The 26,257-nt window shown below is 42.5% G+C and overlaps 1 protein-coding gene across 3 annotated transcripts; it reads right to left on the bottom strand.

Moving 5' to 3' along the window:
- Positions 1-1,175: 1,175 nt before the first annotated feature.
- On the bottom strand, positions 1,176-25,878 carry iqsec2b (IQ motif and Sec7 domain ArfGEF 2b). Of its 3 annotated transcripts, none has more exons than XM_030137796.1 (14): positions 24,153-25,878; positions 8,462-8,753; positions 7,847-8,164; positions 6,352-7,403; positions 5,604-5,765; positions 5,171-5,293; positions 4,903-5,069; positions 4,524-4,663; positions 4,256-4,381; positions 4,043-4,142; positions 3,769-3,930; positions 3,361-3,555; positions 3,097-3,146; positions 1,176-2,512 (listed from the first exon to the last, which is right to left on the bottom strand). In XM_030137796.1, exons 1-14 carry the CDS (start codon positions 24,611-24,613, stop codon positions 1,325-1,327), a joined length of 4,536 nt encoding a protein of 1,511 aa, XP_029993656.1. In that variant the 5' UTR covers positions 24,614-25,878; the 3' UTR covers positions 1,176-1,324. The 3 variants fall into 3 exon arrangements, with proteins under 3 accessions (XP_029993656.1, XP_029993657.1, XP_029993658.1); XM_030137797.1 differs by lacking the exon at positions 24,153-25,878 and adding an exon at positions 9,056-9,771; XM_030137798.1 differs by lacking the exon at positions 3,097-3,146 and having other exon boundaries at positions 2,370-2,512.
- Positions 25,879-26,257: the final 379 nt, after the last annotated feature.

Here is a 26,257-nt window from a genome sequence, read left to right as displayed (position 1 = left end):
CTGGTCAGTGTGAATGAGAGAAATGCAATTATTTTCAATGTTTTAACACCCTTTTTCCAAAAATGGGAGCCTCATAATGATGAAACACTAACTCCAGTTAGTATGTTCAAGTTTTGTAAATAACCCTTCTGAAGAAACTATCCTTGCTTACACTAACAAAACAGAAAAGGAGAAACATTGTTAGGGTTCAAATGATCATGAAACAAAACTAAACCTCATTCGTTACCTTAAACAGTCAAAAATACTAATTGTTTAAAAGATTAACCAAATAGAATTCATTGTAATATGGACATAAATTACACTTCACATATTAGAACGCCCTCTATAGATTATGGCAAACTGAGGGAATTTATATGTGCATATACTCTCTATAACCATGTACAAACATCTGCTGATATATTAATCACTGATCAAAACAATTATTGGACAATATTCATCATACTCATAGCAGATATATCATAATATCGATAAAACAGCAAGAAGCTTCAGAAACATTCAAAATATATTATTGATTGTATCATTGATTCCCATACCCCACAATGAATGCATTATGAAGCCAAGTGGCTCCAGCTGACATGTAAGAGTTAAGCAAAAGACAGTCAGGAAACCGTGCACTGGTTTTAAAAGTTTTAGACAAAGTAACATATCTGAGGTCTTTTTTTTTTTTTCAGAAAAAAAAAAAGATACCAGCAAAGCGGAACCTGCAAGAATGGACAGAGACATCATGAAGCTGAGTAAATTATTGCAAAGTCAAAGGGACATTTTTTGCAAGTCTTTGCTATTTTTAATGCCAACCTCTGCCGGAAAGCATTTGGTGGTTTAGTCTTTATTTACATCCCCATGTAAGCAGCTAAATATATAGGCCTACTGTCTCCGTGTTCCAGTGTCACATTATCACATGTTGGTACTGTACATGTACATAGTCTCATACACATTCAACTAGACTTCAAACAATTAAAACTGAGGCTATATATAGATTTTGTTTAATTTTAAATCATATGGCTATAGACTTTTTTGATTGTGTGTAGAAATAAATGAGTGCTTGTTCATGTTGATCAGCTTGTGTGTATTGTTCCAAACTTGTGGGTTTTAAGGTTGTGTGCACATGCCACTCAAATCAAGCTGTGCTTGTTATCTCCACATATCTCCTTCTACATATGTGGGAAACGGAGGTGAAAGTAACAGAGACGGAGTAAGCTGCGTTTCCTCTTGTCACCCACGCTGCTACTGTTACTTTCCGTCCTGGCAGATTTGGTCCTAGCCCTGGTTCTGCCCACCTCCTCCACTCTGTCATCTGACCTCAGGCCTCTGGAGCTCCATCTGGTCACACCACGGTACTTATCCGGTTGATAGGTTTGGATTTGGAGCTGCCCCCTGTACCTGTCGCTCCAGCCCCCGTCACCTGCGGCGGCCCCTGCTGAGGCTGCCCGGGGTGCTGGGGGGGGTGAGGGGAGAGTGGTGTAAGAGGGGTAAGGGGGGACGAAGGGGGGGGTAAAGGGGAGTGTGGTGGGGGAGGGGGGATAGAAGAAAGAGGAGGGTACTGGGGCAGATACGGGGCGGCGGACGCTGCTGCGTGATGCGCATTGACGGTAGCGGACGGTAGGTTGTGGGGCAGAGTGCCGAATATGAAGTGTGTTTGGTGGGTGGAATGGCTGGTTGGGTGTGGTGTGTGTACGTGTCCGGGGTGGGTTTGGGAGTGTGCGTGGGGGTGGGGGTGGGAGTGTGACAAGGTTAGGGGTGGTTTGGTACCAGGGCCGCTGCCCCCTCTGATAGAGTGTGTGGGCTGCGCGTGGTACAGAGCGAACTGTGGGCTCTGGGAATGTTGGGAGTGAGGAGAAAGGGGGGGGGGACATCCCACCACCATGTTGGTGAAGCGACCCGGAAGCCCATGCTGAGAGAGCTGGGAGAGATGGGCCAGCTGCGGGTGCTGGACGAGCGGGGGGCCAAGCGGTGGACGACAGGGTAGAGGGCCTCTCTGTATAGTATGAGGAGACACTCCTTGCAAAGGTGGAGGGACAGCTTGGACGTGGTAGCGATGGTGATGGTAGTAAGGTGGAGGAGGCTGCACGGTGGCAGCGTGGCAGTACTGTGCGTGCAGTGCCTGAATCTTGGTAGGTCCCCCCTCCAACTGGCACAGAGATGAAGGGGAGTGAGGAGGGGGTCCTCCAGTAGTCGGTGGGGGTACAGGTGCGGGGTAGGGTGGCCCCGGTGGAATAAGGGGCCCTGGTGGTTTGGCGCGTTTGCTGCCGAATAGGGAGCCCAGAAAGGAACCGCTGTTGTTGCTGCTGCTCCCCCCAGGTCCGCTCCCCGCTCCTGGTCTCTCTACACTGCTGGACACTCCCCCAACTCCTGTCCCAGCAGTGGTATGTTGCTGCCCCGGCCCACCCCCCACCCCCGTTCCGGGGCTCAGGATGGGGCGGTGAGGCCGGAAGTCTTCTGTTCCATAGCAGCTGGAGACTACTCCTGGCACTGCATAGCGCTGGTGAGGCTGTGGGCTGCTAATGATGGATCCCTGTGAGGATAGAAAATCATCATTCTTTAGAAAATCACTGGAGGACTGTAACACAACCCATGCTCCTCCTTGTGTCATCACACACAGGAAATATTAGTATCTGGAAGAAACAGGCATGTTTGGGCATGTAAACACACACAAAGCCATGCAAATGGTGTCATAGTAGGTAAACGTAAACACACATGCATGCACGAACATATGGCACACACCAGTGTTGGGAAGTTTACTGTCGAAATGTAATAGATTACATGTTACAATGTTTTACACTGGAGAATAAAGCTGAAAGTCCTACAAACATTAATTTAAACCACAGTGCATTCAACACTGATTACTGTTTTACTGTATTGTGGTCTTCAATATAAAACTATACAACAACATTAGCTGCTTTTTCAGATTTCAGAAGGATAATATCATTGATGATATTGGAGTACTTTGGCCTTCCATACATGCAATGACTGAAAGCAATGTGTATACAGTGGAAAAATACAAAGCAAAAGCAGGAATGTTAAATTGGTAAAGCACTCATGAAGGGAAATGCTGGTCTACTGGAGGTTGCAGGACAACATTTACACTTGGCGACTTACTTCCATCGTACTGTCCAGAGAACCAACACTGTTCCTGCGACCTCGTTTCCCTGCACCCCACCAGGAAAAGGAAGGTTAGAAAAGAGTGGAAGATTTGAGTGGTGACGTGTTTTGAAAAGGATGTGAGATGCATAAGTGGAATCTGATACAAGTTAGACAGAGCGATAGAAACAGAGAATAAAATCATCGAGAAAGCTTTGTGGAGCCCAGTTCAACCCAACAGAAGAAAAAACAGACCCCATCTCTGAGGTACTGTCATCTCACCTGTGTCCGATAGGTCCCTGAGAGATGAGCTGAGTGCTGTGCGCTTGAGACCCTCACCCACTGAGCAGTTATCATCAAAACTTGTCCTTCCCAGAGTCCCATTGACAACATCACTCTTCACACCTACACCTCCTCCAACCACACCTCCAGTCAGCAGACTGGGCCGCATCACACCTTTCTGTTTCTCCAACTCCGCTGTTAGCAGGCACACAGGGTACAGAGGGGGTTAAACATGAGGGGGACTCTCCACATAAATGATCCCTCTGAATTAAAAACAACCACTGGTCACATCATACTTTACATTTCATTTTATCATAATGAGATATGTTGTTGAAACCTGTACAGACCATCATCCTCAAAAGATGATAATTCTAGTTCATAGTAATGTCCAGTAGATGGGGTGCTTACATTCCACTCTGTATTTCTCCATCTCTTGCACTTCAGCAATGCTCTCCCTGAGGTCACTAACAAAGCGGGTGCGGTCTTGCTGACTGGGTGCCATGAAGACGATAAGAACCTTCCTCTCTCCACCCAGGACAGCTGAGGTTAGACGTATACCATGAGGGTAGTCTAAAAGAAGCAAACATAGAAATAATAGTGAAATAAACACCTTACCATATCAATCATTTAAAAGATTTGTTAAACTGAGCAACAGGGGGAGAGTATTACATTACAGTCTTACATGAGTTCTGGAACATGTGAACTTGCATCTCAACCAAAGGAAAAGATTGTCTGAAACTATAAGTCACTGAGGTTTTCTTCTTCTGGAAGATTTTGGTCACCTGACACACAATAAAAATAAGCATCTTAAAATGTATTTTAATAAGAATACATTTTAAAAGCAGTATCTGTCTTTAGGCGGAGGTAGTAGTGAATGGTTAGTTGTAAGTCTTACCACCAGGAGGTCATTGAAAAGGAAGACCTCTCGTTGGTGGACTCCTGTCCTCTGAGGTCTGTTAGGGTCAGGTACCTCATAGAGCTGGCAGCAACACACCAGCCTACGATGAGGAAGGGACAGTACCTATACAGAACCAGACACAATGTAAATACATGAATCATCTACCAGACAAGCCATGTTACACTTCCCTGTACACTGTCTCAGTCATGACTGAATGCGCATCTATGGGTAACTGTAAAATACAGCAATTTCACACAAAACTTACAGGCTTCTTTCCCACAATAACTCTTTCCACAGCCTGCACTTGAGACACATGATCATCATTGGTCCGTAGCTCCCATTTCTGTATCCGCTGGTATATTCCAACTAGCAGGTCCCTGGGAATATCTTGGCCATTGTCTACACCTTAAACAGAGACAAGAGAAGAATGTGGATCATATTTAACTGCATATGCCATTTACAGCTCTTAGAAATAAGGAGGAACAAGATATATAAAAAGACAAATAAAAACACTATCGAGAAAAGCTCAAGTCTGTACCTTCTAAGGGAAAACTGACTTGTGCATGTTTGACACATCATTCACATATGCATTTCATTCACTCGCACTGTCTATCAAGTATATGTGTAGTCAGTATCAGACGCACCTCTTAAATTCTTGATGAAATCCTCTAGTTTCATCTTCCTCTCAGCTTTGACATTTGGGCTGTACATGTCTGTGTTGAGGAGGATTATGGCAAAGGCCAAGATGAAGATGGTGTCCGGGTTTTGGAACTGGCGAACCAGAGTTGGATTACACACACAGTACCTCTGACTGGATAATAAACAGAAAAAAAACATATTTACATACTATCATACTCTTACAAAGATAGTTGCATTTAATTGTGTTAGAAGGCCTTCATCACACATACAAACCTGAAAGCCTCTATGAGCCGCTCCACTTTTTGAGCTTCTCCTTGAACTTTAATCTGAGCCTGGAACTTCCGCAGAGCATCATCCAGGTCCATACCTGAGAAATCCATCTCATCCACCACACAGCTGAAACACATACACCAGAGGTCACACTCTCGCCTTTCCTGTTCTATACCCTGGAGTCCATACCCTGGAGACTACGTAACATTGAAGCATCAATGCAGATCGTAAGTCATGTCACATATAACTCACTATGTACAGTATGCGGGAGTGGAGCGAGGGTCAAGGAGGTTCAAGAACACCTCCATTTAAACCTGACATGAAATATTCAAGCTAGCAACACATTTCTCTGTGCTGAATGCAGATCAGAGGAAAAATGTGTGCTTTTCTAATTTTTTGCAATTCATTCCTTAATTCTGTTTTTTTCCATACTCACTCTAAAACATCTTTGTTGAACTGTTTCTGCCGATTTCCCAGGAACTCCCCAATCATTTGTCTGCTCAATCCTTTCCGCTCAAGGATGAAGCGAGCAATCCCGACTGGAGTGTCAGATACAAAGCCTCTCTCTATTAGGTACTGAATCCCTTTCTCTGGCTTTCTGTAGAAAAAAAAAAAAACACACACACTTTGAGCCTACATCTTGATCAGTGTAATTACATGATCAGTGCTGGCGAGTAGTTACATGTAATGAATGCATGTGATTAAGTAGTAATGATCATAAAAGCAATTGGAATCTATCACATAAATAGAAAGAAATAAGTATATAATTTGCAGTTGCTAATCATAATGCTGTTGATTACAACAGACTCACAATAAGTTCTGTAAAAAACTTGATGGTGATGGACAAGAAAGCCTTTCAAAGACATTTAACATTATTTTACTTCTAAATCTCAAGGAAGGGCTTAAACATTACTGTACCTTGTTGGTTTAAATTAACTGTTTTTTGAACTTATAAGATGTACTACCCCATTTAAAACATTTGTGAGAAAAGTCATCAAAATATAATGAATCGTAATAAGTGAGATTATTTTAATGAAGTTCTTAAAATAGATAAATTACTTACTACTTACTATGTTTTTAACAAGTGATCGGTAACTAATCACAGTTTGAGGATAACAATACTGTGGGTGATCACAACTACAACATGAACTTCTGTTTTAACATATATACAGCAAACATCTTACTTGTTGAAGAGGTTAAGGCCTATGCGATACTGCCGTCTCTGCACCACATCACTGTTGAAAGGTGGAGAGTCCCAGCTATGGCGGCTCTCTCTCTGGTATGTCTGCTTTCCCAGGGGAGGCAGAGGCTCCCGCAGGCTGTCCTGAGATGAGGAGCCGGAGCTGCAGTTGACAGTTTCATTGGAGTTGGTAGTGGAGTTGAGAGAGTCATTGTCTCCATCAGAGCAGCATGGCTGCTCCAGACCACCAGGGGGCAGAGCTGTAGAAGAGGAGGAGGACAGAGGGGTGGTGGGAGGCTGCTGGGGGGAGGAGGATGAGGAGGGTGTGTCAGGGTACTGATGGTGGTGGATTGGGTGGTGGTGATGGTGGTGATGTGCGACCTGGTGAGGGATGTGAGTAGGTATGGGTCTGCCAGGGGCTCGGGTCTGACCCTGGGCAGCCACTGTAGATGTGGTGCGGGTTCCTGTGTTGGGGGAGTGTTTCAGGGTTCCCTGAGGGGAGCCAGCTCCGACCCCAGGCTCCTGCTCGTAGACCAGCTGTCTGCTCAAAGAACCACGGTCTGACCTGTCACTCATGTCCACTGAGCTGTCACTTGGTGGCTCTATAGTGAGAAGAGGCAGATGTGCGCCCCTTAGACGGTAGTCCCTACACTCTGTACAGGGGGTGCTGCGGCGGCTGTTACTACTGCCTCCTCCCTCAGTGTCCCTGCTGTCCTCACGCCCTCCGACGCCACCACCAGGGCCCCAGTACTCTGTATCTGTGCTGCTGGGTGCTCGGTCCAGGGACAGCGGAGAAGATGGCATGCCATCATCCATGTAAAGAGTGACATCACTGTATGAGGTGGCTGTGCTGTCACCATGCATGCTCAGTCCTCCTCCAGCACCCCTGGCTCTTTCTCCTAAACCTCTCTGTGAGGAGGGGTTACTGCTGCTGCTCCATACACATTCTCCAAAGTCTTCACTTATCCCACCACCCTCCCTGCTGCCCTCCTGGGAGTCATCACGACCTGCACGGCAGGTAAGGGCATCATCTATGGAGTCAGCTAGAGACTTTACCTTAAAGGAATACAACATGAAGAGGAAGTTAGCATTAAATAGGACTGTATATGAATTTGTGTGCATACATTCTTCTATAATATAGCATTACACATGTTAAAAAGAAATTTGTAATTTGAGTATATAAAGGTCAAAATGTGACACTAATTCTCACAGCGTGCTTTTGTAGACTTTAAAATAGTAGTGACAGGAACAGCTAATAACAGTGACAAGGTCTAATAGCTTGATTAAAGTGTTAGAAGTGTTGGCTCTGGTTTAATTTCATATTCTTTCTTTTTCTTTTGTATTTAATTTCTTTTTGTAAGTAGAAACCTTTGAGACTTTCATTGTCTAAAATATATTCTATATTTAGACAGATATATATATATATTTTTTTTTTTGTTTTTTGTTTTTTTTTTTTTTTTTGTTTGTTTTTTTTGTTTTTTTTTGTTTGTTTTTGTTACCTGCTTGGAGAAGGAGTCTTCTAAGTGGGTGTATTCTCCTGCACGGTCTGTGTCAGGAGAGTGGGGAGGCCCTATGGCAACACTGTGGGTGAAGTTCGTCTGTGTTTGGGCTTGCTGCTGAGGCTGTCGCTCATCAAATGAATACTGCAGTCTCATGTTTGACAGGATGATGCGCCGTGTCATGCGGCTCTCTGAAGCCGAGCTTCTGAGGCGCTCAAAGTTCTTGTTCATGCGATACTGTCTGAAGGCCGTCTGAATGGTCCGTGCTGCTCTACGACTTACAAAGGAACCACCATACTTTCTCTCCAACATCTCCACCTTTATGAGAGCAGACACAGATTAGAATGTTACAAGCTATTTCTAATGAAGTATTTCAACCAACACTATTTATTAATTTTATTCCATTTCTTCTAGTGTTATTTCACTCTTTTTTTACACTGTACACTTTTGTCTTATTAGCTCATCAGTCATCTGCCTTGAACTGCACTAACCCATAAAAGTACAAGTAAAAGTTGTTTGTTTTACTGACTGATGATGAGAATGTTGAGAATTCCTTCTTCTAGACACAAAGAGAAACAAAAGAAATTCCAGTGACTTCCAGTGCCGATTCAGTACCTTTTTGTCCTGCAGATCTGTTGACAGTTCATAGCTGTCTGAGAGGGCCTTGCATCTCTTGTTCTCCTCTTCCTCTTGCTTGCGAAGGGCCAGGCTGGCGGGTTGGTGGCGTGTTCGCAGCGCCCAGGCCAAGCTGGCTGAACTGGAGGCGGACACACATGAAGGACCCCTGGAGCTGGATGGAGTACTGCTGCTGTCAGTGTACCGTTCTGAGCCACGTAAGTAAGGGGTCTGGCTGAAGGAGCTGTCTTTGTGGGAGCCTGAATCTGGACACTGGGAGTCCCCTTCCACACTAAAAGAGAGAAGGAGCAGGAGTTTTAAGTGACACAATACAGCACTCCAATTTCACTGTCAGATCCAACCGTAACATGCAACTTATATCTAGATGTAAAGTCTTATTAAAATTGTTTTGAGAATAATATGCTATGCAAGAGCAAATTGTACTGGTTATAAAACTTAAAGTTAGTTATATTACATGTACAATGACTTAAAGTACTGTCAAAGACAGCAAATTTCTTGATTACAAACTAGTAATTAAATGAATGATTGAGTTAATTCATATTCATATTATGAGGATTTTGCAAATAAACTTACATGTACAGTTTTGAGCGATGAGGGACTAACCATCTCTTAGAAGCCATGGTAAACTGATCACCTGTTCATTCAATAGAGTCAAGAATTTCCGGTGCTTTAAATGAGTCTTAAATCAGTGCTCATGAGTTGATGATCCAGTAGACACAGAGGCCTCTGCCCTCTATCTCCTTCCTTTATTGAGTCCATGAGGATGAGTTAATATACTACTAAGTTTAGACACGTCTACTGCTGTTTATGGACTGTCAATTCATGTGTCTTACTTTTTCCTTCAGTCTCCGTCTCTCAGTTTCAACTTGTCTGTCAAGTACAGCACTGGAAACAGATTTTGAAGAGTTATTAACTCCTAAAATGCACTCCTCCACTGCTACATACCAGCCTCACTATACCGACAGGAAAGACCAGGTTGTTACAGTAACAGCAGATGTAAAACAGACGCCTGTGGCTAAAACGTCATGAAACAAAGTGAAGGAAAACTTCTACAATTAAAATGTCCTCCCAGATTCACTCTCACTCATCACACAAAACAATAAATAGCAAGCAGCTACGATTTCAGACAAAACTACCAATTAAGTTCAGCTTGTAACATTTCTATCCTATTTGCAGCAATCACAAAACTTATCATGTAGGTCCAGAAATCTTCCAGTGTCCAGCTCTGCACTTTTACCCAGAAGAAATCCAAACCGAGTCAATTAGTCTGTCTGTGTTTGGGAAAACAACTGCAGTCACACGCTCCTGCCTACATTTCCTTCTTGTGTTAGCCGCACCCCCTTCTGTCGGCTGTGCCCTGTCCTTTAACCAGTTACACAGTAGACAGTCACAGTCAGGGATATGTTGGAGCCTGCTTAATAGTTTTAGTAGGAACTGAAATGCAGTCCATGACAGGAAAGAAGATTTTGGAGTGTTTCTGTGATTTGTAACTTTTACATAGACTCAAATTAATGTTGATTAAAAAAAAAAGTCTGGCATAGACTGAGATGGTGCCTTGCTGAGTCTGACCATTTTTGGCTGTAGTGGATCAGCAAATATCCTCCACCCTCCTTGTAAGGCTCCATTGAATCACAGAGACTTCCTGTGTTAGTGTTTAGCTGGTAAAAACAATACAGGACAGAAAACAATCCTTCTCAGAGTGTGAGGAAACCACTTAGGCATGTTTAAATATTCAACAATTTTAGAGTTATAAATGATCATGATGTTCCAATGCCAACACTTAAAGTGTTTAGTGTGAACAGAGAGGAAAATGTTCCACAATGTAGGGTCCTTTCACAGGACATCCTGTACATTCACGTTGCACATGACCTGTCCGAATTATTGTTGAGCCTCACAACAACACTGTGGACAGTTTCATTATGTTGCATAACACAAGACTCATGCAACAGCCTCTTCATAAAAGGCCCTACTCTGACATCTACAGGAAAGCACAGATCACCACAGCTAAGCAATGTTTGTTAGATTTAATGCACGATCATGTTAAATCCATGCAAATCCATCACTTTCATACCGTTTACCATCATATCAAAAAGCTGCACTTTTCTATTTTTGAGCTTATCACTCAGTAACAATGAGCTGTAGTGCACAACTCTGTGTCCTCTTGATATTGTTTTGGGTTTTTTTCTCTGCAGCATCATTTATCATTCCTCCTCCTCTGCTCCTTAAATAGAGAAACCGAGAAAAGGGAGGGGGTTGCTTGGTGACGGTTGCCGTGGGACCTTTGTGGGCGGTGAGGCAGTTGTTAGGATGAGAAACGTAGTTGCCATGACGATGTATTGACTGTTATCACCATTGAGGTGGGTGTTAAAGATGCTCCACAGGTTGTGAATGACAGTCTACATAATACTTGTCTTGTTATGAAAACAGATAAAATAATAACACAGAATTCCTGCACAGAGTAAAAACAATACAGATACATGAAAAAATGAAGCCAGAATTAATCATATTACTTTTATCATCTATTTACATATTGACTTGAGTAAGCTGTATAATAGAAAATTCTGCCTTCTTCAGAGCTGCTTAAAACGGCTCCTTTTAAGGAATGGAAACCAGCCATGAGTGTGCCTGTACAGTGCCAACAGGTAGACAAGCAGGGGACTCAGCCTCACTGTCTGACATCCTGTCAGGCAGATCACAGGAACAGATGGTATTTTCATTCAACTGAGTCACATAATAAACTAAATCTAAAATATATGCCCTGCAACATAAGGAAGCAACAAGTCTGGTTTCATGGATTTGTTTTTATGTGTTTTCATGATTTTCGAGGATATTCTACTGCAGTAAAATTCTATTGTCTATTCACATCTGATTAAAAAAGGGGAAAATGTCAGTCTAGGCATGAAGAACATTCTCAGCAGTGAATTGTCTGGGACTAAACTGGAGACTGTATAAATTGAGAACCACTGCCCTCAGCAATTTTTTTTTATTTTGACAGTTTACATAAGGTAAAAGCTATGAATGCTTGCTGAGAGACTGAATACAGCTACCCAAGTTTAGTAAAATATTTCAAATAAACATGTTTTGTCCAGGATTTATTTTTTTCTCTTCCCATGACTGTGCAACTGACCTCCCAGCATGCATGCATTAAACAGGACTTTCATTTGGTTTTGCTCCCAGCAAGAGTCAGGCAGTAATATGCAGTGAGAGACAAGGTGACGATGATATATGAGTAAAAAGTTTGTTGTATAAAACATGAGTGCGGCCATATCGCAGCTGGCATCTGCACCTCATTACTTATGTAAGAAACCCTGTATTCCTGTTACAGTGCCAGGGAGAGGTTGTCTCTGGAGGCTGCCTCATAAAGACCAGCCCTGAGTTTCACTACCTCCAACCATTTAATTAGAGCTGAAACAGATGGTTGGAATCTAATGAACAGGAAAGTGATCGCTGATAGTGTTAAAAGAATGAAAGTAGTGGGTAGAAACTGTCAAGAGTTCCTATGAGAGAAACTGAGGTATGAATGGGGGTGTGTACAGTAAAAGTACGTCACCACAGTGCAGTCCCCTACCTCCTGTCCCTCTCTCATATAATATTGATGTGCTGCCGATGTGTGTATTTTCTGTGTATGTGTATGCATGCGAGCAGCAGTAGGTCTGACTGTGCCATTGAACCCACAGCAGGACATGGAGGTTTAGAGATTCACCTCATCGCTGACAGCTACAGAGACACCAATAATTGCATCGTTCCAACTGTTGACTCATTTTCACCTGACCACTGAGTCACTGTCCTTATCTCATATCCTTTCTAATCTCTCTATCTTTTTGTGCAAATTGTACCATTTGTTTCTAAGATTATGAGCCAATATAATTAACCCTGAAATCCAAATATGGTCTTGGAATGATAAAAAGGATCCAGAAGGCCTTAAGCATGGTCCCTGCTAATTACTTCAGTGATGTGATAATGTTTACTGTTAATTTAGTGACTTTAATTGCAACTAAATTGAGGATTGATGATAGAAAATCCCAGCATTGTAAGTGTCCATTGCAAATGTAAATACAGAACAATCTGTGCTCTCTTTGTTGCATGTGATCACATTTTTTTTTTTCAAACAGTCAAACTGAAAGAAGACAATCATATCATTCATGGGTCAGATTGGAGAATTCCTTCACCGCCAACACTCTGGCCACTTTGGGATGTGAGTCACTATTTTCTGTGACCCTTCCAGTTATAATGTAATGAATTAACAGATAAAAGCCATGTCTTTGTTTTGAAGTGCTAGAGAATGATATCACTGAAATACAGCTGTATTTTGTAAGCATAACCTAATCAGATGATCTCTCTCACTGGAACAAGAAGTGGAGAGATAACCCTTATATATACAGTACATTCAGTAGACAAAACAATGAAAGACTTCACCCCTCAGATTTACATAATGGAGGGATTTGTCATCTTCTATCAGTATTTTTGAGCCTGCTCATAAAGACAAATGGCTTAATTGAAATTTTTTGGTCTATGTTATCAGTAATGCAAAGCTTGAGTTCCTTTAAAAACTCATCTATTAAAGTGCTGACAGACGGATGCTTGACAAGTACCACATTCAGACTTATGGCAAACCTTTGCTGCATTGTTTGTAATCCTAACAAATTTACTCAAGAGTTAAACCCATTTTTTATGAATCAATTATGCTATTTGCTTTCTCGCTGTATTGCCATTTCCTCAAGAGTGGCAGCCTTGACAAATTATGCAGCCTTTGAATGGTATGTGATCTGTCATCTGAACGGCATGTACACAGGTGACTGTCAGCAGCCCATTTATCACTCTTCATTTCTTTCAATCTAAATTGCAGCTACAGCTCAAAATCATTCCTAAAACATGTTACCCAAGTGTCAGCTGAAACTGAGTATGCTGCTTCATTGATTAATTTGACCATGTATTGAAAAGACAGCAATTATGTTATGGATTTACAAGTTGACCCAGTTTGTGTATCATTTATGAAGTGAAAGAGTGAAAAAGTTACACACACACACACACACACACACACACACACACACACACACACACACACACACACACACACACACACACACACACACACACACACACACACACACACACTTGTTAATTCAATTCCAAAACAGATCATGGACACTGCATCACTGCAGCTGGCCACCATTCAAGCGCTTCAGTGTCAATATAATATTATCCTTTTCTGGTGCCAAAGAAAATGCTGTGTGACAATTTCTCATGTGAGAGAAAAGTGAAAAAGCCGAGTTCTTACCATGCTGCTACTGTCAGAGAAAAGGTCCCACACAGACTGGAGCAGTGTTAACAACAAACACACCCTCTCCTTCTGACTCTCTCACTCCTTTCACACACACTCTGTCGTGGACGCGAACACACACAGTGGCGCTTGCTCACCCTGCAAAGCTGTACAGGCTACATTCTTGACAGTCTTTTGACAGCTATGAACTTCCCTCACGCTACCCAGCTTTTCCCTCCACCCTCCACCCTCCCTGCATTAGATCACTGACACATGGACGTTCACTCCCATTACACAACGCAAAGCCACATCATAACACACACAATAAACAGACATGTATATAAATAGACAGAGACACATACATTAAAGCATTACATTCATTTATTAAGCAGAGGAAGAAGTTATATAGGAAATGTTGATTTTGCTTTTGATTATGTATCCAAGACCTGAAATGAAATGTTTCAAGTAAAACATCAAGAGTTGTAAGTGTGGTTTCTGTGGCGTCAACAATAAATGCAATTAAAAGCAAGGACATGTGGGTGACTGAGAAAAATAAGAGTTTGAGACATAAGAGATCCTGGAAAGTGATTGTCTATAATCCTGAAAATACCATTTGTTACAGTTGTGCTGCATAAAAATGCGATTAACAAAGCAAGTTATGATTTATGGACCCTAAACATATCTATATCAGTTACTCGGTAACTACAACAGACAACATTTTTGTCACTCTTCTATGAAAACTTAAAAAATATAACTTAAATCATGCTCCTGTGAATGATTCAACAAACTTCCTTACAATACAAAAGGTTTATTGTATCAGGTTTTGACACAGCAATAGCAGTTTTCTAATCAGCTTACCATCAACAAAGAAAACACTTATGCATAATGCAGGGAAAAAAATCAAATGTGAGGATCATGAGCACAGAACAATCAATGTGAAACTGAGTCAATTCTATAATTAATTTTTTTGTTCACTGATGAGTACATTGTGCTTGAGGTGGATGTGCACAAGCTGCAACTCTTCAGACATGTTAAAAGAAAGAAATGAAGTGTCTTCAGGAACTAGAGATCTTTATTTTTCTTTAGGCTTAAATTAACATGATAAACGAACATGAAAAGGACAATATAATAATACCAGATGTAAAGGATCATTTAAACGAACAAACTGCACACAGTAATAATATGAGTGTAGCTTCTCTGACATTGCACAAAGGTTGGTGACAGGCCTGTATAACCATTTGCACAGATAACAAATGATGACTACCGAATACATCCGAACTGACATGACTCAACTAGTAGATTCAAGATAAGCATGAGTGCAGCAGTAATGAGCAAATGATGGTAATGCATTCTGACAGTCTGATATGGCTTTAAGAGAGGGAATAAATAGCAAAGAATACAGAGAGAAGATAAACATCAAGACTCCTTAACATGTAAATTAGTGCACAAACCATATAAAACATGAATAAACCAATGGTAACACATGTACTGTCACGAAAACTATAAGTTTCATGCATGTGACTGGCTAAAATGCAGCAAGAGTTTGTCTTTTTGGTACACAGTGAGGTCTCCATTTTTGGCAGCATAAATTGTGAGAGATTGTTTCACAGGTAAACGGGCGAGTGAGTCGTTTCTGGGTCAGTCACACCTCAGCTCAGCGAGAGGAGGGGCTGCTGCAGCCTGAGGCAGCGCAACAGAACTGATGGGCACCCTCATCCTCACCCTCATCTCTTGGAAAGCAACATGGGACGGGTAAAAAGAAAGACAGATATAAAGAAAGGCAGACAAACAAGAAAAGAAAGGAGACAGAGAGTGACAGCATGAGACACAACAAAGAGAGAAAGCAGAAAGCAAGTAGGTGGCATGTTAAGCTAGAACAGGCTTGAATGAGATGAATTCTTGGTTAAAACAGGTATCTGTGTTTTCTGTACATTGAATATATGGACATCACAGCTCTCTGATGCCAATAGATGGCAGTGTTGGAGCATCATGCATTGATGTTGTTTGAGAGCGTCATCACTTAGAGGATAAATGAGGGAAGGAGAAAAAACAGGGTGAGAATTCGCCAGGTTCACTTGTGACTCAGTCCACCTTGGTCCCATAGCTTATTGAAGCTGACTGCTCCTTCTCGCTCTCTGTGAGGAGCTGTGTGTTTTTCAAGTGCGCAGAAGGGCCTAACTCCATCTCTTAGTCACATCTGGGAGTGGAAGGAGGCTGATGCACAGGCTCTTAGTGAGAATTTTAAAAGGCATACAAGCAAGAAATGGAAAGAAGGTGATGATGACACAGATTGACAGGCTGCTGAGGAGGGAGGGAGAGCTGGAGTGACAGGCTTTGGGGTTTTTGCAGGCGAATTGCTACATTTCTTATGGGTTTGCAGATTTTTTTTGTTTGAGTTAATTTGTACTCACTGTACTTCAGGCCTTGTGATGGCCCTTACCTGTCCTCCTGCTGCAAGATTTGGTCAGTGGAGGGGCAGCAGTACTGATGGAGACTGACGAAGCTGTGAACAGTCAGACTGGTGGGGAATAGAGCGGCATAGGCAGCGCTGCCCGATGCCGTAGGAGTGGCGGGAGCCGAGACGGGCTGCCCTGAGATAGACGGCGGTCGAACACTGACAGGAAGGAGCCAAGACGGACAACACATAGAGACATGGAAAAAGCAGAGAACAGACACACAAGCAGTCAGCTCCAAAGCAGAAAGAGACAGAACATGAGCACTTATTTCAAGCTGCACACTGACAGTGACAAATCACAGAGCAGCAATGGTAGTACAAGAAATGACACATTTAAAAAGAGAGGTTGGATGTGTGACAATTTTTTACCGACTCTGACAAAAACAAGGTGACTTTCTCTGGAGACGAACTGACAAAAGCACAGATTTCCCCCCCTGATTCTACGAACACAGAGAAAATTGAGACAATGTGAAGAATTCTCAAAATACGACTTGTTTGACTCATTAAATGAGTTTTGTTAGAGGACTTCCAGCCACTCTAATGGATTATATAAAGCCCTATATTTGTCCATAGCACAGTCCTTCTGTGGATCATCCTGTTTGAAAATGGGAAACCACTTTCCGTAATGCATGCAAAAGTGCACATAAAACACAAAAGCCTCTCTGCAATGCTTCTACTCTGGCAGGAATTAGAGATGTTCCATCTGCAGATTGTGACTGAGCTAAAGAGTGAACAGTGGCTGAGATTAGCATGTGAATGGCGGGTTTCTGACTAGGGCCAGCTGCTGTCAAGCACACGCAGTCCCTGTTATTTTAGCAAGGAAACACTCAGAGAGGAGATGCAGCAAAGAAAACATAAGAAAAAGTGTGAAAGAAAGTGAGATGCTGGAGCATTTTAGAAGATCCCTGTGGCTGGGTGTCCAGCTGCGCAAGACGAGACAGCCAAATAGAATTATGTGTCATTCATCTTACCGGAAATTAGAAGGCTGCATCAGGGGAGCCTGATTTTATTGGAAGCTAGCAGCATCATTTAGATCCTAGTGATCAAATAAACTACAGCAGTGCTGAGTGATGTTTGGCACAGGGTCAAACACATTAGTTCTTGGAAATTCCAACAGGCTCAAAAAAACACACACTAGTCTAATATATGGAGCAAATCCATAAGGAGGAGTTAAGGGGTTTCTAGGGGAACAAGAGTGGTAAAAATGATAGTGTTTAAAGATATCACCATGTAGGCGGAGCACTCGTTTGCTTAGTGCACATGATTAAAAATTTCCAATTAAATGAGAATAAGCTGTCAGCAGCTACTTAACCAGAGCAGCATGTGAAATAGCAACTCCTTGTTCATTACAACTTACATATACTACACAGAGGTTATCAGCGCACAGCCTTAATTAGGTACATTTATTCCTAATTTACAAGCACAGATTCTATAGTGCCAACTTCACTGATAAGATGTGACCTATATGTCTTTTTAATTTTACTTTTTGGGTCTCGGTAACACTGCAAAACTAAATATTCTGAACCTGCTGACCTGTTCATCTTTTTTTTGAAGATATAAAGGGAGACAGAGGTGCTGTTATGTAAGCCTGAGCTATGCTTGTACACAGTGTGTGGTCTTGCCAAGATTTGTATTTTACCAGCAGTAACTAATGGCTGCTGCTAGAGTGTCCCCAGTGTGGCAAGTGTTGACAGGCTCATCTAGCGTCTGATTTCTGCCTCATGAGCAGTTATGCCTGAATCCCTGCGTGCCATAAAAACAAATACACACAAGCTGTACATGCACACAATGCCCTAACTCTATCCCTCCTCCTTCTTCTCCTCCATAGAAACCAAAACACACATAACTACCCACACAAGCTAGTGGTTTCGGCCCACTGGCGTGTACGCTCATACTGTCATTCGTAGTCACATGCAGATAAGTAAATACAATGAATCCAGTAAAATGCAAAGAGGCCACAGGAAGTCAAGTCTAAAAGAAAAAGTGGTACATTGAGAGAATGTGTGAGGTGGCATGTATTTAAAGCAGTGAGCTGACAGAGGCTGAAGGCAGGAAGAAGAGTGGGAGGAGAGAGAGCTACATGAGAGTGGGAGAGGTTGAATACGGAGGAGGGCAAGGGTGAAAATAATCAAGAGGAAGAACGGAGGGAAGAATGATGGAGAGGAGAGGAGGAATGTGAAATGGAAACGGGATATAGAGTGATAGCTGTTGGAATCCTAGAACCTATGCTATGGCATGGGGGTGTCAGTGTGTAGGTGAGGCTATGTATAGATGAGCGAGGAGAGTGGGAACAAGGCTCACATGCAGTGATCACAAGAAAACATCACCTGCATTGTTGTGGCAGGGGTATTTTTGTATGCTTGCACTGCACAACACATGCTTGATAAAGCAGCTGGATGGTCAGACATCACCTCTGTTTACATTCATATGGCATTTTAAGGCGCACAATCCATCTGTCCGATTCAGTTGTGGTATGCGCCATTTCAAATTGTGCTTTTACTGCTTTCGCCATTGTCTATGAAATTAGAGTGTAGGAGCGCACTGCGTCATCCCACCTCCATCATGTGACCCTCTGACTCCTGCTGACAAACAAAGACGTTTGATTACCACACATGCTGCATTGTAGCCTAAAGTTAAGTGTGTTTTTAAACCCAATCCACTCCCTTCCACCAGCTCTTCCACAACCACCCCCCCTTTACTTTCCACTGTGAGCTTGAGTCTCCTGCTGCTTGGCAACAGTGCGGACTGCCTGTGTGGGCGTTTGGCATTGAGTGCCAGGCGAAAGCACAAGGAGGGGCACAGTTACAGTTACGACTCAACTACGCACACCAGGCACCTGCTCTAGCTTGTGTGGTTGTGCACATGTGTGTGTCTCTGTGAATAGGTGTGTGTTTCATTTTAACTGCATATGATTCATCTACTGAAAAACAATTAGACTCCATTTAAATCTGATGCAGGAGACAGAGTAAGACTAATTCAAGAAAACTATACTCTAGCAGATCACCAAAGGGATTTTCTATAAAGTCTGAAACTTGGTCATAAAGCATGACTAATCATCTATGGTTGCCTGCCAGTGAAACCATACCCCAACTTTTCAATGAAAGACAACTGGTAATGTGATAAATAAAACGTCGCAGCACTCATCTGTCTTCAATATGTCTCCTCCATTCCCATCAAGACGTCATTCAATCCTGCTCCTGTCTTTCACCCTGCTCCTGCTCCCACTCCTACCCTCTCTTCTCTTCACTTCTCTCCATCTCTCTATGCTGTGTCTCTCGCCCACAGAGTTCTTCACAGAAGAGCTCACAGCGTTCCCACGGTAACCAGTCTCCCTATTCTGCTCCACAGAACGTGTGCATTCAGAGTGTTTGTCAAACATCCCACCTCAAAAGTGCCACTTATCTGTATTTAAATGCAAAAGACAATGAATACAGTCTAGTAACAACTACAAAAAGACTGTGGGAATGTACCTGTGTTAATTAAGTGATGTTCATGAAAGTCCAGTGTAAATGTAGGAGGAGCATGGTGTGTAAACTCTGCATACAGCAGCTCGGAGGTGGGAGGGTCATGATTAAAGCAACAGTGGTGATTAACCCACTGGTGAATGGGTAGTGGGCCTAGTTGACCCCTCTGATAATGACAATGTAAGAATGCTAATTTCTGCAGTAATTTGCCACGGCTGTTGTTCGGCCATAAGAGTTATCTGTACACAGCTGCCATTTAAAACAAAGCCAAATGCCAAGCAAACTGGGAGGTAAAAAAAATCATGGACAGGAAAAGGAGGTTGTATCCCCCCCCCATTGCCACAAACCCCAGGGAAAGTTAGGAAATCTCAAGGTAGATTAGGAGCAAGAGTGGATGAAAATTCAATATTGGAACTGCCTTGTGGACAGCTTTAGGCCTACAGTTTCCACAGCAACTACAGTATATCTCTCACAGCACTCCTGGTCCAAGGACATAACATTTACTGTGAAAAACTTTACATCGCAGCAATTTGCATTGTCTCCTCTCATTTCAAGTGAGTTGACTTTGATAGTATACACAGGGACAGACAGGGATAAGAGGAAGTGAGTAATGACAGATATGATAATGTTTATTTGGTAGTGGAATACAGCATATTTCAAAAACCACATGACCGTATATATGTTTTTATCTCATTGTCCTGAATACAATCTGCACATTGACCTGTTTATCTGGTACAGAAACAACAAAATAAATAGAAAAAAGCCAGAATCCAAGATGTGGACTCTGCATCTGTTTTCTTTTCACACTAACCTGAACAAAATTGTGTCCTGACTCAACACCCTGAGGTATCTGTTGCCAAACCCATACGCGTACTCTCACACATCAGTCTATATTAAAGATGGGATGCAGCCTCTTATTTTTCTTGCCACAAAATGTGTGATGAATGTGCGGTGCGTCATAAATGACACGTGACTGAATGCTCTCAGCATGTAAAAAGATATTTTGTGTGGACAATACTGTATGAAGACATGAATGCTTACTGCACTCAGAAACTAAGAGTGGAAGGTAAAAAGAAAAAAGCCATCCACATACAGTTTCTACTCCCACACATCCATCATTTAAATTTACACCAAGGAATATTGCATCACAGTAAGTAGCACTGGTGTGATTTTCCTTATTTCAACAAAAATAAAAAGCTGAAGCTACCAGATACTCGAGAAGGAACATTTAAATCTCAAGGAAACTGTAGTTTTACTGTATTTCTTCTAGAAAGTCATGGGCAGTCCAAAGAGAATAGATTACCTCCCATCACATCATACACTGTTTGGAGCAGGTCAGTACAAGCTCAGCTGAGCATACCCACACATTTGCCGGAGGCCAGTTTATTTCTCTATCTTGTATCTGCGCTACCTCACTACCTATAAGATAGAAAATACTCAAAATGCATCAGCTGCCAAATATCATAAGCTCTCCTTAGCCTAAAACAAGAATGGCCAATCAGTCTAACATCTGCAAAAATAACTGTGATTACGTGTAACAAGAGCAGGTGAGCAAAGAGGGGAAGAGAAAGAGAATAGCACCAAAGTCATTTCTGCCGCTTCTCTGAGTCATATCTGCAGCAGTGGGAAACAGAAACAGTGAGAGTGAGAGAGTGAGTGTGTATTCGTGGGTATGTGAGAGAGAGAAAATCAGAGGAAAAGGGGAAGGGGGATGGGGTTATGTGTAGTAAAGTGACACAAAATTTGGAAATCAAGCTTCTTCTGAAACACAAGCCCATTATTGTTTTCATACTCACCTACACAGAATTAATGACATTTCAGAGTGTGGAGCACATACCCACAATGCTGGGAGTGGAGAGTTGAAATGGGATGATGGAATAGAGACATGAGTGGAGACACAAGCACCTTCACAGGCCTCTTTTGAGCTTCTGTGACACAGGAAGTGAAGTGAAGAAGAGCGCTGTACCCTTTTTTTTAGTATTATATAATATTGCTCAGTGCATGAGCTCCACTGGGATTGTCACTGTGATCTCTAGATGCCCCCGGCTGTTATCTAAATGAGCACCTATGAACACAGCTGTAAGTATATAGAACATAATGAAGGCTACATGTCTCACTCATGCAGTGAGGACTGTCATATCATCTCAACATGACACAGTTTATGCCAGATTGCAGGGTCACATTAGTTGTCTAATAATGGATATAACAGGTAGGATATCTACAGTGCACACAACAGGCTCACAAAAAGAGACACACCAAACACACACATGCACACAGACACACAGTAATAATTACCACCCCTGGGCCACTGGTAATTATACTCTGGTCACACTAATTAATCTCTGATGCACTTTGTGTGTGTGTCCCCTCTGGGTCACACATTTCTCTACACCCACACCAGCACATACAGTATGTTATATAAAGATACACTCCTTCACACACACACATAGGCTCATAGGAAGTACACTAACATGACCTTTCCCAAAATAACAACAAAAAAACATCTGCCGCACTCACAGGGTGCTGTGGCAATGTTCTCAACACTGCTGTGTCTTGGAGGAGAGACTTGACATCAAATATCATTTCACCCTCAGGCCTCAGACTCGCATTGTTCACACTACCATTAACAGGAGGGGAGCAATGAAACAGGGTAGCATTTGGGACAGCTGTTTATGGTGTGCCGCTGGGAGAAAGGAAAGGAGTGATTTTGTTTTGATGCAGTTGTAGCACGCATGGCTTAAAAACGAGGGCAGTTTATTCAGTTTCACTTGTCCACAGTCAAAATCATGGGTTACATGAGGTGTAGAGAACATAGGGCAGAGATGATGACTCCTGCTGGAGGAACACAAACTAATTGGACGAAAACAAGGGCAGCACTCTGAGCTTTGCCTTCTCTGGTCCAGACTCCTCTCTCACTCTCCCTGCCTCACTTACACACCCTGATAACAGATGGCAAAACAGTGTGTGTGTTCCACCTTTTCTCTTTTAGACCGAAGCTAGCTGAGTAAGGTCGCTCAGTCACATTCCACCCCCTTGTCATCTTTTCCCTCTCCCTCATCTTTCCTCTGTTTCTCCCTCTGATTTTAGACATATTTAGAGAGGCATGGGCTCTAATGATGATGAAATGCATGTTCATGTATGATCTATTATCAGGGAGGAGTGTATTCTCACTGACCTATGCTAATAGGCCAATTTTGGGAGAGGCTGAGTCACAGCTAGACAGGGACAATATGGCTCTACTGTGCGGGTGACTTGTTATTAAATGTGACACTTCATATGATACGCTTGTCTGAGCCTTGATCCAAAGTCAGCTACAACGGCTACAGGCAATTAACAAGAGGGGATCAGCAAGATCTACATTTGCAATTCATCATTGCATTTAACACCCACATAAATAACTAATATGTGCTTCAGTTTAATGACTAAGTCACCCCCAGGGATGAGCGGAGGGGTCTACAGAGGCAGACAGGCGAGGGAACGACAGATGTAATCGATAGGGGATTTGGTCAAGTCTGAATCAATCACTGATAAGAGGATTGGGACTCTAAGAAACTAGATAGTGATGACAAAGAGCAGAAATTCAGTAATAGCTGCTGAAATGATTTTGTGATGAGAACATTATTATATGCACAAGGACCAATGGCTCTTGTCACAGCAACACTATATTTCACTGTGTACTTTTTCACATGAATTGCTGCCTACTCACAAAGCTTAATGCTACCAGAACAAAAGCCGACTATTGGTGAGTGCGTTTGTGTGTGCGTGGTTAAGTAAAAGCGAGGACAGATGCACATGCTGTTCGCCAAAGCTGTGTTTGCAGCTCTCTAACTTCAGGTCATCCTTGAGTTTGGGGAGAAAAAAAAAAGTCTTTCAGAGACCAAATAGCCTACGGTTCAAAGTGAAGAGGACAAGAAAAAACACATTTTTTAGGAAACAGTGGGTGGATTTTTATAGAGAAGGGCTTCACTGATCCAAAAAGTTGAGATCATCACAAGAAAAGACCCATAACCCTCCTGATTGGACTAGAGTTTTCTACTATTCAGCTCCCACACACCGAACATAATAGACCATGATCATTACTCTAATCAAACCCTCTGCAGTCAAATTCTCACAGCATGATGAAACAGAAACCTTGAACACTGTTCACTCTACCCATAATCCTTCTGCATTTTGCATATTTCCCCATGATCATGTATTAAAATATCCCTTCTTAGGTTTAGTCCCATTACTGGGAGGATTATCTCTGATGACTAGAAAGGCTGCAGCTCCACACAGCCTGTCATTATGAGAGCTTAGCATATGAGTGTTCTGTCATACATTAAATATTACACAGACCCTGAGTCGTTGCTGCAATTTCTATAATCAAACCTGATTAAGCAGCTGCTTCACAAGATCACTGACATTCTTGTAGTATAATGACATGAAGATACTCTCATCATTCACTGATGAAACATTAACCTGGCAGTGGAGGCCAGAGTGTCTAGAACTTACTTTCTGCGTATGGTCGAGCTGGGGTTGGTGTCTGTGCTGTCAGTGCGTTCAAGCCGGTCTCGTTCAGTGGTGGAGGAGCCGCAGGAAAGACCTCGAGTCAGCCTGGTGTGTGTCCTCCTTTCCCTGCTGGACCCTGGAGTTGTGGCTGATCCAGGTGTCGCCTGAGTCGTCGAGATGCTACTGTTTCCACTGCTGCCGCCGCCACCACTGCCATGATGGATAGGGAGAGACAGAGGTTGGCTGGTATGGTTCTGCTCAGGGGAGTCAGAACCAGGGGTAAGTCCTGTGCTGCGTTCCTGCCTGAGGTCCTGATTCTCCTGGCTGACCCGGTCCAGCTGGCCCTCCAGCTCCTCAATCCGCCGGCGCTGGGTCTCCAGGAGCTTGGCCTGGCTCTCAATGATGTTGTTGAGTTCCAGGAGGTATTCCACAGCCCGGTTGGGGCTCTCTGGGCTGGTCTCCATGGTGGTACCTCTGGGGGTATAACCACCACCAGCCGCCACCACTGTTTTGACCCCGTAGGGCCGAGATCCACCCCCCCCACCAGCCCTGATGAGTGGGGGGGAGGGAGGGACCAATGAAGGCTCTGATAAAAGTTAACTATATGCTTTAGATGTTCAAGAACACAAAGTCACAGCTATTAAGAGGTCAAATATGCATGAATGTCTACATACCCCCAAATCACAAGACAAAAATGTGCATTATAGCATTTTAGTGGCCTTTGGAGACATTGCAATGCAAAGAAAAGCTCAAAAAGAGGAGAAGACAGATTGTCTGACATCCTGGAGTCATGTTTGCACGGTGAGGGTCAAGAGTTCGGCACATCATGATGTATTTTAATCCAATGACTAAAATCTTGTCCACAGAAGAAGAGTGGATGGAGAGAGGTCTAATAAATAGACAACGTATGAACTAAATGAGACTCTTCCAAGATCAAATATGAACTTCAACTTGATCATCAGAATAATATCCCTTTACCCACTGATCTATGGCATGTCCTGATGTCAGCGTTTAGGTATTTATAAAACTCTATGTCTTCTCTTTCGCCTCTCTGAGATCCAGGGGAAGGGGATAGGGGTGATGGGGGAATGGAGTTAGGATCTACCACTAATGATTAGACACTGTCAATCATTACATAACACATAAAATTCTTCTCCCTCCCACGTTGAATATCCCCGGAGTCTATCATCTTTGCTTTCAACCCATGGCTTGATGTGTCTTTACAGCACAAAACCAAAGCAGAGGCGACTTTCTAAGTTCATTCTTGAGGTCTAAATCCTCCAAATCTACATCCTAGAGTAATGAACAGATTATTTCCCAAAGTGGGTGTCTCTCTGGTATATTTCATCCAAGAGGACCGCAGAGTTGATTTCCACGCAACGCATTCATTAAACCTAATCTCGACAACAAAACTTGACAATTTTTTTGACCAAAAACTATCCGGGTAATCTCTGGCTGTCCGAAATTCTCAAAAGGTTGTGCAAAAATCTTGAAACTGTACTTCTGCGGTTTGTCGATTTCACCGCTATTTCTTAAATCGGCCTAACCTGAACTGTTTGCGTCCTTTCTCACTTATCTGTGCGGAGTTTTGCGTTGTTTCAGGTCCGTATTCCGTGCAGGAGCGCACTGCTGTATCTCCTTTGCGGTGGCGCAGAAACACAGAGACCTTCCGCTTCTTGAGCGTCTGAAACGCACACACTCGTGCGGCTTTTTCTCCAGAGCGTGTAACGTGAAGACAGCGTCATTAATAATACACTTCCGTTTAATGAATTTCAAAATAAAAGGATCAGTGTGCGTTGTATTCTAAGAAATAAGAAAAATGTCGATGCACATATGCATAATTATCATAGTGAATAGTTTCTATAACTTAATAAAACATCTATAATTTCTTTAAACCTCTGTTAAATGAAACTGAAACCACTTGGAACAAATTCAGCATCCGGTTCCATAAAATATTATTTTATTTTGAAATTCAGTAACATTATTTTTCATGTCTATGTTTAACTTTAATCAGTAAAAACCCTGTTGAGCGCCTATGAATCCAGAGTGCATATGTAAAAAAATAAAAAATAAATAAATAAAAAAAAGAAAAACCTGTATTAACCTGT

Source organism: Sphaeramia orbicularis, chromosome 7, assembly GCF_902148855.1.
Source record: "Sphaeramia orbicularis chromosome 7, fSphaOr1.1, whole genome shotgun sequence".
Classification (NCBI taxonomy): Eukaryota; Metazoa; Chordata; class Actinopteri; order Kurtiformes; family Apogonidae; genus Sphaeramia; species Sphaeramia orbicularis.
Note: the sequence above shows the minus strand (reverse complement) of the source record. Positions and strands in the feature narration are given on the sequence as shown.

Bases quoted from the DNA above. Each gene is read 5' to 3' on its own strand.
- iqsec2b (XM_030137796.1), bottom strand. From the start codon at position 24,613: ATGGAGACCAGCCCAGAGAGCCCCAACCGGGCTGTGGAATACCTCCTG. The intron at 8,754-24,152 runs GTAAGTTCTAGA...TCTCTCTTTTAG, and splicing joins AGCTCGACCATACGCAGAAA to TGTGGAAGGGGACTCCCAGT. The intron at 3,931-4,042 runs GTAAGACTGTAA...TGCTTCTTTTAG, and splicing joins TCACATGTTCCAGAACTCAT to ACTACCCTCATGGTATACGT.